Source organism: Myiozetetes cayanensis, unplaced genomic scaffold (assembly GCF_022539395.1).
Source record: "Myiozetetes cayanensis isolate MyiCay16 unplaced genomic scaffold, myiCay2020 scf7, whole genome shotgun sequence".
Lineage (NCBI taxonomy): Eukaryota > Metazoa > Chordata > Aves > Passeriformes > Tyrannidae > Myiozetetes > Myiozetetes cayanensis.
In genome coordinates this window covers 5,267,108-5,280,755 of record NW_026087964.1, presented here as the reverse complement: position 1 = coordinate 5,280,755, position 13,648 = coordinate 5,267,108, and the positions used below count along the sequence as shown (strand labels likewise).

General features: G+C 37.4%; 1 protein-coding gene across 1 annotated transcript in view; it reads left to right on the top strand.

The window, feature by feature from the left end:
- POLN (DNA polymerase nu) overlaps positions 1-13,648 on the top strand; it is a 94,038-nt gene that overhangs the window by 37,532 nt on the left and 42,858 nt on the right. The window contains exons 15-17 of the mRNA XM_050337829.1: positions 1,446-1,503; positions 3,036-3,113; positions 3,523-3,637. Coding sequence (XP_050193786.1) covers positions 1,446-1,503; positions 3,036-3,113; positions 3,523-3,637 — 251 coding nt within the window. The remainder of the gene's footprint in view (positions 1-1,445; positions 1,504-3,035; positions 3,114-3,522; positions 3,638-13,648) is intronic.

Sequence of the window (13,648 nt, the reverse complement as noted above, 5' to 3'; positions counted from 1 at the left end):
CCTATGCTCGAAGTTATCCAACAGAGTGCATGTCACAATACCAACGTAGACACCAATGAAAAGTCCATACAATTATCTCTACTGTCAGAATGGCTCTATAAGTCAGAATTAAAATGTTGTGGGTTTTTTTTCACATGTGTGTAAAGTTAGACTCCCATATTCATGTCCAGATACCTAATAAAGGACTTAATTTTCTGAACTTTTGAGAATCTACCACGGCCACTTACACTGCATATTGACTCATATGAAAAAGCACTGATTCTCCCCAGCTTATCCATGGAAATCAATCGTGACCAATAAGAATATTAGTTTTGTGCACTTTCTATCAATGGATTGAGAGCAGTGTTCCTAGTTTTTTCCCATGCCGTGAAAATATTCTGTATATTATGGAGTAGTTTCCTGTGATTCTCTCTGTATCTTGCTCTGACAGGTGTTCAACTTTAATACATTTATATTGTACATCTTTAAGGATGATACTAAGACTAGAAATGATACTGTTCTGGTTTGGGAATTCTGTTCTTTTTCTTCTGCTTTAAATTTCAATAGCTTTTGCTGTCTGATTACGTCTCTCTTAAGTTTAAAATAACAGTTTTGAGTTCAAAGTTGCATAGAAAATGATCATTCTGATTTGGAAATCATACAGCACTATTCCCACCCCCTGAATTCCCAGTATGACATAGCATTAGTATGTTCATCTAATTCCTGAACCACTTGCAAATTAATTGCGTGGAATCACAAAATCAGAGCTTGATACGCTTAAGCTCTTGTTTGTAACCTTTCTAGATGAAGAGGCATAATGACACAAAATAACAGAAGGGAGCTGTGCTGTGTCTCTTTTCTGCTTTACTGGGAGTGTGTGAACCTGGATCTTGAAAGGAAAATCTTCTGCTATTCCTACTCCTGCATGTTGATTGATAAACTTGACTCTCACTTTTCATCTGGGCTGATGTGCTGTAATCACAAAAGAGCTCCTTATTTATTTTATGCTGCATTTCAAAAGAAGGGGGAATAGATATTGGAAAAATTTCTAGAGGCTGAAGAATACTCTGTTCTCTTAGCCTTAAGGCAGGATTCACATGTGTTCCTTTCTTGAAAGTAATGCACTGTACCTAAAAAACACAGATTAAAATAATAAGAAAATTATTTTTATTTGATTAATAATTATCTTCCATAGTGCATCCAGAAATAAGGTTTTGGAAGGGCCTCCAGTGAGAAATTGTTGTTAGGAGCTTCCAGTTTTCAAGGAAGAGCAAATATTCCAAAGTGACTGTAGATGCAGAGTGTGAAGATTCCTTTGAAAGGTGTAGTGGTTAATCTTATTTATTATATGGGAAAAACTTGTTTGCATTAGTATCACTAATGCTCTTTTGCTGCTTTTAAACTGTTCAAAAACATGTTTTCATGAACTTTCACTTACTAAGCATTTTTATTTTTCTTATTTGTAGAACATTCAAGGTATCTCTAAACATCCAGTTAGAATTACAAAGAAACAGTACATAAAAGGTAAAATGTGGGGGTTTTTTAAATGAAAAGACAGTTTTATCTTATTATTTTACTGAGTTATATTTCAAAGCAGACAAATAGCTCCATCATTAAAGAACAGAATAGATGATTGATGCTTCATTATACATTATCATTTAAGCTGATAACTGCTGCTGGTTGTTCCTGGAAACAAATTTGCTCTTTCAGCACTGATCGAAATAGTTACAAACTTTGAGATTTTTTTTTTGTCTTTCCTTCAGCTACCTCACTGTTTCTTTTTCCAGATGAATTATGTATCTTAAATCCCTTAAATATCCTAGGGATGATTTTGTGTGTGTTAAGCTCATGAGGCTTTACCTGAGAAGTTAAACCTGGGCCATTTTAATTGTACAACTGAACACCAGTAGTTAGTCAGGTGTGTTGCTTTGTTAACCGAAGCAGATTTAAGGCAGAAGATTCAGAGAGAATCAAAGTAAAGTCTAGAAGAGCATGAGCCAGGTGATAAAGAGAGAACCCCACAACAGCAGATTAAAGTATAAGAGAGGTATTTCGGAACATAAACTCTCCTTGAGCACCTGCAGCCACAGCTGGGCAATGCTGCTCATTGTGGTGCTTGGTTCTCAGCTTAGGGCAGGCTTTGCCTTTTCACAGCTATTCCCTCCCTGCTTTGGAAATAACACAGATCATAAAACAGGCGGCTAGAGAAGATAATGTAAAATTTTGACAGTAGCTTTATTTTATCCACATGGTTCATTTTTACAAGCCTTTTTTTAAAGTTGTTATAAAAAACTGTGTGAGCAGGGGCTGTATAAACCTGAGGTGCCAGAAATAACTGTGGCACATGAAACTTCCTGGAAATTTTGTTAATGAACCTATATAATATGTGCTTCTCAAAAATGTGTTTATCAGTATTTCCTGTATCAAGACACACTTTTTTCCCCCCACTTTTATGTTGACTAGATTGATTCTGTGACATTTCAAACTACCATCCTTCTCTACTCCAAATCAAGTGGTATTCCCAGGATGCCCTCAGTTTCTAGTACCTTGTCAATGTACATTATTGCTTCATGGTATTATTGGGGATTTCTATCATTACAGTTTGGATGCCTTTGACAGCTGTATGTTCTCAGTATCATATTCCCCTACCACCTGTAACTCAGAATTTGATTATTAACACATGGCTGCAGCATGTTCAAAGATAAAATACATTTGTTTAGTTCCTTTTTATAGACCCTTCTTTATGAATACCTCCGTTATTAAGTGAATAATATTAGTTATTGTAGTTATTTGTTACCTTGTGTTTTGGGAAGGGTTTGGATTTGATGAAGGAAGTAAGCAGTACTGCGAGGATGAGTATGGTGGAGATGAAGTTGCACATGACTGATACACAGAAATAATTGTGATGCTGGCAGTTTGTACCCTGCAAGGTTCCTTGCACTGCCATTTCTGTGGTGTTAGTTGTGTGTTCAGTAAGTCATTTGCAGCCTCCTATGGTTTGCAACACAGTATTTTTGGTCTGGTGTTTGGGACTTAAATGTCTATCTCTTCTCTAGGAAAGGAAGAGGACATAGTAACTATTTCCCCAAGAACACTGTTTGTTTCAAAAAAAGGATGTACATTTTTAGCAGCAGGTAAGATAGTCTGTGCCATTATTCTCATTAATATTTGTAGTTCTGTCATCTCTTTTTCCCCTCTCCTTTGGATGACATATTTTACAAGGTTGTCAAATCCCTTAGTATCAATTAATATTGTTATATGATGTGTACTCCTTAGTATGCTTCAGAACTGGATGATATTTAAAGCCTTGTCAGTAGAAACGAAGAGCTAATAAGATTAATTGGCACTTGAAGATAATGAAGGAATCAGGCACCTTGTGATCCATAGCTGGAATGTAACTTCTTCAGGACGAGCTTCTTACAGGCATGAGGAGGAAATGATTGAACACTCCAGGCTTAGGTTTTAATTTGTGACAGTTTGGTTAAAATGCAGGTATGATTTTATTTTAGAGCAATAGATTCATTTTAACACTCTATTTTCTAGATTTTTCTCATATTGAGTTAAGGATCCTTGCTGACTTATCATCTGAACCAGAACTTTTGAAACTGTTCCAAGAACCTGAAATCACCGATATATTTTCCACACTGGCTTCTCAGTGGTAAGAATAAATGTTGCATAATTTAAGAGTAATTGCACAAAATATTGAGTATAACCTAAACTATTGTATTACTGTGTAATAACAAAAGACTGTATTTTGCTACAGTATCTGTTTTATCATCTATGGATGACTTGGGAAAAGTGGTAATTTAAAAGAAAAAAAATTCTTATTTCCATATCCAGATTATTCTTTACTGATTTCTTCAGCATTCAGATCGAAAGACTAACTATCAAAAAAAAGGTGGACTATTAGATACTTAGCTGTTGAAGGTGTATCTTATTGTTGTTCATATGATGATGATACCTAAAAATCTTACTTGAGTCTGGAACTCCCCTTGTGCTCAAAAGTGCCCGAGTATTCAATAAGTGACAGGATAGATGTCAAGAAGCTTGCAGTTTAGACAGGTCAGAAAAAGACTGAATAAAATGCTGTAACATAAAGCTGTTAAACAGAGTGAAGTCATGTAAATGTCATGCAATGTTCTTATTTTCTCTTTGTTTCCCCTCTCTTATCTTTTTATCTCCATTTCTTGTGGGAAGATTGTTAGCTGAAAATGAAAGCAAAAATAGGTATGATTGATTCAGCTCAGTTCTTATCCTACAGTTTCTTAATATTTGCAGACACAGCCTTCCCAACCACAGTATTTCCTACCCACTTCAGTAGTTCAAAGAATCTTAGAATCCTAGAATGGCTTGTGTTTGAAGGGACATTAAAAACCATCTAGTTTCTACACCCTGCCACGGGCAGGGACACCTTCCAGTCTAGACCAGGTTGCTCAAAACCCCATCCAACCTGGCCTTGAACACTTACAGGGATGGGACATATTTTCTACTATGCTCTGAAGGCTTACAAAGAAACAAAATGGAGCTCAAATTATAATTATCCTGCTACCAACAACTGAATCAGTGCATTCTGGGAGAACACGACTCAAGACCACAAAAGCTTCTATTGATCCTATAATAAATTCTTAGCTCTAAATGATATCACTGGAACCTCGTGATGGGGTTAAGTCCTTATTTTAGTTCAGTGGTTTATTGGAAATGTATGCATGAAGATGAGTCAAATTTTGTCTCAGTTCTGGGCACGGCTCCAGAAATACCATTCTATTCAGCAACCTCACAGCTCTTGGCAGCCGTCAACCTCTCACAGTTGCTACACGGTAACTTTACATTTAATGAAATATTACAGGCAAATATTTTTATCAGACAGAATTGTCACGGTGTGTCTGCAAAATCATTACATAATGATTCTGTTGACTCTCCTCTTAAGCTTCAGGAAAGCTAATGCTTGGAAGAAACTCTTTTGTCGAATCTATTATATGACTGTTATTAATCACAGAAACATGAAGGGTGTGTTTAATCTCACCTAACCTTGGACGTTTGTCATGTACTTGGAGAGATTCATTTGACCTATTGTTGATGTCCCCTGCGTAGTAAGATCAATTGCACCTTAAAAGTGACTTCTCACTGTTGAAAATAAAGTAGCTCTGGGGTGGCCAGCTCAAATGTAGGCATCTGTATTTGTTCTGACAAATGGAATTCCTCCTCTTGGATCAGCTCCTAGTGAATTCACCTTGGAGTTTTGAATTTTGTCCTTAATTTCTTGAGCACCAAAGAGAATTCATAAAGTTACAGGCTTCACAGATACTTTCCCATTCCAGATACTTACTCGTCTCTCATAGTCCACTATTGATAAATAAAATCTTCGTGGCCAACAATTAGTTCATTGACTTCATTGTAGTTGATTCCACTCTGTTGGTATTAGAACAAGTTGTGAAAAAAGCAAAATAAACAACAAACCTTTTATCTCCTCTTGGTCTCCTGGTTTTCTCTGGGTCTTAATCCTTTAAAATCTGAGCAAGTGATGTAGTAAGAGACATAGCAAATGTTTTGTTCTGCTTGAAGGAATTGCATGTTGTTATTTCTAAATATTTTCTAACATATTTTGGACAATTAGAAAACCTTGACAAAGAAAGGTTTTTTCTCTAAGAGATCTATAAAGAATGGATTTGTTTGTGAAGCTCCCTTTCAGAAGAAAAAACTGAGATAGTGCTAATGTCTGATAGCATTTCAGCTTCTGAATGCATGTCAGTTGGTATCTTTCAGCAGGATTTCTGTACCTAAAAATCCTTAGACTGATGAATGTTACGTCATCAAATAGAAAAGAATATATTATTGGACAGAAATCTGAGCCACACTTCAGAATCCAGCCAAGTTTTATACCAGTTTATTCGCTTTTTTTTCTAAGCTTCATGGCTTTTCCACTAAAATGTAACTCCATTCCTTAGCTGCCCTTCAGGTTAAAGCCTTTTATCTGAAATCCAACCTTTTGGAAAACCTTTACAGGCTTTTTATAGCATTTGGCAACAAATACACATGGTGGGCAGTTTCTGCAAAGGGGTGAGCTCTATGAGTTTCTGATTGAATTAAGATCTCTTATGTGTAAAAGCTTTCCTTTCATAATTTGGTTAGGCATGCTGTACTGTGACTCAGCCTATCCCTGGGACCTTAAAGATGCATCCCTCTTGGAAACCTGTTGGATCCCTGTTTCCGTTAGACATTATTATATGGAAGCTTTACATTGGTCAACAGTGCAGGGTAGAGGTGCATAAGGATGTGTCAGCCCAGACTGTGTTTACAGTAAAAGGCTGAGTGGAGGTACCAACTTCCATGCTAAGATTCAGTGTTACCTGCAACACCACACCCAACCCATTAACCCAGCTGAGATGCAACCTCTCCAAAAGGCTGTGCTGGGATCTTGTGCTCCTGTGGAGAACTCACAGAGACAGCTCATTTCAGGAGTGACACAGGACACAGCCTCCACCACTCTGGGCTTCCCTGCACTGTGCTCACCTGTTTGCTGTAAACAGCTTTCTAAGTATTGTGTGTTCTCTTTGGCAGAACTCTCTTGAAATTACTATTCAGATAAAACCCCCAGAAACTGCATTTGACTACCACAGAAGGGGTTTGGGTTGGACAGAGGCTGTTAAAGATCATCTACTGAACCCCGTGGCCGTGGACAGGGAGATCTTGCACTTGACCAGGTTGCTCATCTCTGCCTTGCACAGCCAATATATTTTCTGGTCATCTAACATAGTTACCCCAGCTAAAACTAAGATGATATAAATAGATGTTAATGTTCACTTGTATGTGCTTAGTACTGTTCTCCTGTCTCTGTGATGATGATTATGAGGTATTACCAAAATTATCTCACAGTGATTATTGTGTTACAGCTTATGAAGAGAAATCCTTAAAAGACAGGTCAGCACCTGCTATTACAAGAACATCAAGAATCCTTTATGTTAATGACATACTTGCTACTGAACACGTGGCAGAGTTTCAAGGCTTGCCTAAACTTCTGAAAATTTGTAACACCATGGATTCCAGCTACCTGCAAGATCACCTTGTGTTGTATTGTCTTGATGCCCTGTGAGAGTTATAGTCCTTTTAAATCCAAATCATCATCCCAGTGCTGAAGGTGACGAGAGCTGTCCTAGCAGCTGTCTGACCAGCCAAGGGACCTAACTGGCACTAGACATCCAAATGACAACACATCTCAGCAGGAAATTGCTCTCACTCCTTTAGTGTAGCTTTTACACAATAAATGAAAAATAAGTAATTGTATTTAAAATGCTGTTGATGATCATATCTTAAAATCACTTTCAAAGATAGATGCTGAAAACGAAGTTTGCAGTCTTTTAGGTAGTCTGCCATTTATTTCTTAATCAGAGGTTCAGCGATTACCCATCTCTTTCGAACTGTTCTTTTGTCACCCATCTCAGTAGGTCGTTGTTCCTCCATCATAGTATACACTCATATTGACCATATTGGGTCAAACTCCAGGAGAAGGATCTTGATTTAGGTAAGCAATTAAGCACACCATAAATATGTGATTTCATCCTATCTGACTTATGCTTACTTTCCTTCCTGAGTGCTTTCTTGAACTGGGATAGTACTGCTTCAGAGTCCCGATGACTCAAGCATTAAACTATACTTAAAATATTTGGGCAAGGCCTTTCCTCTGTTTCTTTAGAATCCATATCAGAGAACTGGAGATCGCCAATAGTGACAAGTTCAGCTGCATCCAGCAGAGCACAGGGTCCTGAGGGCAGCCTGGCCATACAAATTCAACTATATTTTATGGCCCTGAACTGGGTTAGTCATTTTAATCTTGGAGATGTTGTCATTGTGTTCCAGTGTTTGCTACAGACATCTCTGATATCTGCAAATTATATTTATGTCCTATATTTTAGGTTCTTGAACCTGAAATAGAACACAAAACCCAGTGTTGGGTTGCCAGGCTCTGTATTCAGTGCCAAAATGTGCATTTCAGAGGGTGGAAAAGGCTCAGTGTGGACCACAGAGCCACCTAAGAGAAGTTAATGAAACATTCTAATCGAAGAAGTTTGCATTTGAGCTCCTCTTAGAAAGCTGGAACAGAATGACAAGGACACCTGTGGTCCAGACTATGTGCCTGCTAGATAGGTAGTGTTCCTTGAGAAAAATTGAGCAGGACTCACTGTTTTCAAGTGGCTGTGGCCCAGCTTTTGTTTTATAAGAACTGGGTGCTTGGAAACCTCCGTTCAACCTGTTAAATCTTAGAGTATTCCACTGTCTCCTGCAGGAAAACACCAAGCAAGGCCAGACTTTATATGTTGCACCTGAGAGTCCGTTCAGCAAATATTATAAAGTTGAAATAGTTGGATTTTTTTAATTGAGCAAAGATAAGATCTAGAAAAGACGTGATAAAAATCTTCAAATATATAGGGGTTGTTGCAGAGAGCTGAGTAGAGAGTTTGCTCACAGTGTTGTAAGAGATGTTTCAGTTAAGTCTTTTGAATACTACAGACAATAAATATGGAGATGGCTTATCTCTAAAGGCTGTGCAATTTCCATCACTGGAAGGAATGAGACAATTAGACAGATATTGCCAAGGGCAGGTGAGGCAATTTCTCAGTCTCTCTCACAACTGTCTTTTTATGAAACTGTGATTTTATTGCAGATTGCTTAGAACATTCAGTTGAAAAAGGGATTTCTTTATTTCAGTCCCATTTGGGAGATTATTAGTTTTTACTTAGTGATTGTTTAATTCTGTTTGTTAATAGTAGCTACAGGGACAAAAATCATATATTTATGACTCTCACCTGAGTACTCTAAATAGAATAGTGAGTACTTCCATGTTTATTTTAATTCTGAACTCAATTTTTTTTTTTGCTGTTTTAGGGTGGCTTGAGATTGATTGTTTTTGTGTTGGGGATTTTTGTTTTGTTTTGTTTGTTTGTTTTGCACAGTAGTCCCATTTCTGTGTGATCTTGGAGGATGCCAACCTACCTGGTGGTCTTGCAATTAGTGTGCTTTAATTCCATGTGACTGGGAGGCAGAGTTGTGGATGTGAATCCCATCAGGTGAAGAGACAACTGAGTTGCTGCCCCTCAGTAGCCAGAGTGGCACCTCCTTCACCTGACACTAAGAAAAAGTCAACAAATTCAAACCTAATAGCCAGAAGCTCTCAATGTGATAACATTTCCCAGACTGAGTCCTACAGGAATCACTGAGGTGCTCAGCTGGGCTCAGAGTGAGTCTGTGATGAGCATGTGCACAATGTAGAATTTTGGGAGCCTACTGAACTGTCAGGAGGGAAATGTTCCTGAGGTACCCAGAGAATTCAAGGACATCCAGAATTATGGGGCCACTTAATGGAGTGAAAGAGGTTGGTTTGCTGGTTTGGGTATAAGCATCCACATTACTTGCTTGAAATGTGTCTAAGTGTCACAGTTCCCTATGGAATTGCCAGTATAGGTTTATAAGAGATGGACTTCCACTGAGACTGTCACAGAGAACTGGCCAAAAAATAAATGTAGGGTTACTGCTCGAAGGAAGCCTCGTCCCAGTAGCCAAGTCAAACTAAGTAGGTAGATGGAGCTTCAAGTGTCTGCATTATGTTACGGTCTGTAGAAAATTATTACTGGGTTATGCTTTTACCTAGGGAGTGATTCCTAAGGCACTCATTGGCAAGCACCAACAAGATATGTTTGCCATCTCTAATCTTAGTTTCTGTTTAGATGTGTTTGTCATAAATGGCCTAGCAGATTTATGGAACCGTTTTGCCTGTTCTAAATTCTAACTATGAATTAAACTGTAAAACATGTGGACTCTATATCCTCACAAACCAAGAGGTCTAAAGACCCTGTAAGCAGATTCATTACAAATGGATTGAAGGGAAAGTCCAGAACTTCTATATCCAGAAATATAGTTATGGGAATACCCAGGTGACTTACAGCCTTTAGGAACAACGTTAGCATGTGAAACACAGAATGTTCTCTTGACCACATTATTTCTCTGAGATTTAATAATGTTTCTAGATTGTCTGTATTGATTTAATGTTATCTTTTCATGGTAAATATACCTTTTCTTTAGATGATATTTGCTATTTCAGAAGGGGAGGAATTAAGAAAGATATTAAGTAAATTGCTTACAGTATGATCTACTTGCAAGCATAAATCTATTACTACTACGAACTGTGTATTTTCATTTCTGTGAGAGCAGAAAGATAATTGTCCCTCTGCACAAACTTTTCCACATAGTGATAAATTAGCTGGGTATTTTCTGTCATACATTCTGTGTTAGGTTGTCTGTTGGGCCAGTGTAAGTTCATTGTAATGATATCCAAGTTGGCCTGTGCCTCAGAAAAATGCCTTTGTAGATAAAACTGTTGGACAGTTGTGGGTTAGTGTTTTAACTTCTGTACTCTTTTTCAGTTTGGAAATCATAGAATATGAATCAGAGAACACACAAAAAGTTAGCCCATGGGCAGTGAGATTTCTTTATATTCTGCAGAGAATATGAAAAGAATATAAAGAATATTAGAGTAGAGAAATTTAAATAATCTCTACTAAAAATACCTATGTTGTACTAAGTAGTAGAGTAATATCTCTAATACTCTTCGATATGCAGATGTATTTGTGTATTAAAAGGTAATTACCTGAATAATCTGATAACTGCTGCCATTCCAGTATGAAAACAGGCATTCTCTTTAAAGTATTCATTTCAACCTCTGAACTGTAATTTAACCTGTGCACATGAACTGCTGTTGGTGAATTAAAGTAACAAGGTAATTAGGGGATACTCTTTAAGGGTGATATTTGCTCCGATTATACCAATGAAAGAACGATTTGTGACAGTTGTGTACAGTGCTTACACCCATGGCAGTGCTTGAAAGAAGGCTGGAGAATTTGATAGTGGTCTAGTTGCTCTTGTTTCACGTTGAGATCTGAGTTTTGTAAAATCCAAACCACAAAATGCTCCCTTCTCTCTCATCTGTCATCTGTTTCCTCATATTCATGCTATTAGTGCTTTCTTTTGTGTGATGATGGAGAACAGCATGAATACATGTGTATTGAATTTACCTTCTAGTAAGTATTGGACAGAATAACCCTTCACCTGAGCCTGTGTGGCTTTCAGAGTTAAGAAAAAATGGCTGCAGATAAGAGGACATGCCTCATTATTTCTTTTTAGCAATTGCAGTTTATATCTAAAATAAGGAAATGTGTGATTATCATGGAATTCCAAGGGGTTTATGAACTCTTTTCCACTAATCATTTTGAAAAACAATTTCTTTCTATTTTTATAGTGTGGGATTGTTTGGCTGATGCTTTAAGACATGGAAGGGATCTTTAGCTTACACTACCATTGCCAGAATCAGGGGAACTCAAACACTTCATTTTCAATAATGTTAGCAACTGCAGGCTGTTCATAAAATGTTCTGAATGTGGAAGTCCATCTTTCCTCAGCTGGTGTTTATGTGGGATCATTGTAAAATCTTTTGTGAGCTGTTTTGTTAAGAGAATGACATGCCAATATTGGAAATTACTTGAGAAAAAGCCTAGAGAGAAACAAAGCACAGAGCTACTTGGGATTAGCATATTGAAGGGAGAAAAGGGGGGGAGAGTTGTTTGTTTGTTTGGGTTTTTTGGTTGTTGTTGATTTAGGGTTGTCTTTTTTTTTTTTTTTTATTTAGATAAGTTCAACCGTGTTTGAATAAAAAGATGACAGTACAGAAAGGGTTGTTTTGTTCTTCACAGATTGTCTTCCTCCAGGAAGTGTGAAATTGTATTTCTTTACCACCTGCCAAGCAGGGGACTCAAGGAACTGATGATATCTAATAATGGCAAGGTGAGCCAAACTGTTGCACACTGTGGGTCCAGTACGAACTGTGTCAAAATAGGGACTCTTGTTTTTCCAGCCACTTGGCAGTTGAGGATACTTCCTGACAATAGCTCTATCTGTTGATACCCTGCTGAGTTCTGAAGAACACAGGAAATAAGCAGGGATATTTTGGATATTCCTGAAATTAATCAAAATAGTTCCTCATGGGCTGTATTATACAGAAAGATACCGTGTCTGTTTGAAAAAGATAAGGTCAAGTATAGGTTTGCACAAATTTTTGGTGGTAGGCTGACTAAATATATGTCCACCTGCCCATACCCGCTTTATACAACTTTGTTTCAAATACATTCTTTTACTCAAATAGATTAAAGATTCTTCCTCAGAACAATAGTCTTTTAAGTTGCTTCCCATAAATGAATGGTATAGCAGGCTTGGTATTCAGTTAAGCTGCCTACTTAAATAGCAAGAGCAAAGGGCAGTTAATCAGGATTGAGATAAACAGACTTTTGAGAAGCAAAAAACACATCTGTAGCTAAATGAATTTTAAAGATACGAATATTTGTCCTGCTATATTAATTTTATGAAAATATTGTCAGCAAGCTCTTGAAAGAGTCATTATTAATCAAGACATGTCACCTGGATGTTTGTTAGGTGATTAAGGAATAATTAAATAATCATGCTTATCCAGTTGGATTTCTACCGAGGAGATAGAAAGAGCTGTAGTTCTCCCATCCCCTTTACCAGACATACAGGTACAGGATGCAGCCACAGGGTTATACAGTTCCTTCTCTCCCAGGTAGAGATATCTTAGTTTTGTTCTTTATCTAAATAATGAACTATACCAGTTTAGGAGTCTTAGAGCTCCATCTTTGTCTAAACATTTTTTTAGGTAGTCCAGGCTATTTCATGCACTTCGATTCTATTTGACATGTTGTCTCATGGATTTGTTTCTCCAGTTTTTATGAGCCTAATGTCAAGTCTAGAATGAGTTTGAATTAATTAATTTCACTTCATCCATTGCAAAATGGCAATATCTTTTTGTTTTTGGAGTTGCAATGAAGAAGAGACATTCCATGCCATTGAGCCCATATCAGATGGTGAAACTGTTTTGCAGTATTAATACAAATTAGAGAGACATGCCTGCTCTTCACTGTGCAGTACTTAGAGTTTCTTCTAGAATCCTGCCTTTGAAGAGAGTGAAGTTTTCCTGTGTATTACATGGCAGCCCCCTTTAATAAGTGTAACTGAGAATCTCTGCTGAGGTCTCTGTTTGGAAATGTATGACCATGTTCTTGTGATCTTTCAACTCTGAGGTTTAGCTGTGTAACTCAGCCGGTATTGATTCACTGTAAATCTGGAGATCCTAAACTCAGAGCTGCCTGCTAGGAGTTTCACTAAGGATTAATTTAACTTTGCTTTCATTATCATTGAATTTGCTGGTTTTGTAATCCTGTTACAATTTTTAGTTAGTTTCAAGGCTTCTACTTATTCTTCTTTTGTGAAATAGATTCTGGAAAAGCAGTTTTGCAGTACGTGTATCATTTTTATTCTGATCAGTATCTAAAATGTCTCTCATTTTGTGTCTTGCATCTTCCTTTATTCACAGTGTTACTGATAAAAAATGCAGAGTCAATAATTTCTTTCCTACATGCAGTTCAGAGAGAGACCCAATTTCAGTTTGAATAGGAAGGCACACTCCTTCAAATCAAGTGACATTCAGGGGCAGGTACTCTGTGCACATCTAATTGTGCAGATACTACTCATTATGGATCTGGTGTTTGATAACAGCTTGTTTGGTAGAATAGCTGTGAGTGAGGCTGTACCACTTGCAGCTCCTGCAGGTGTG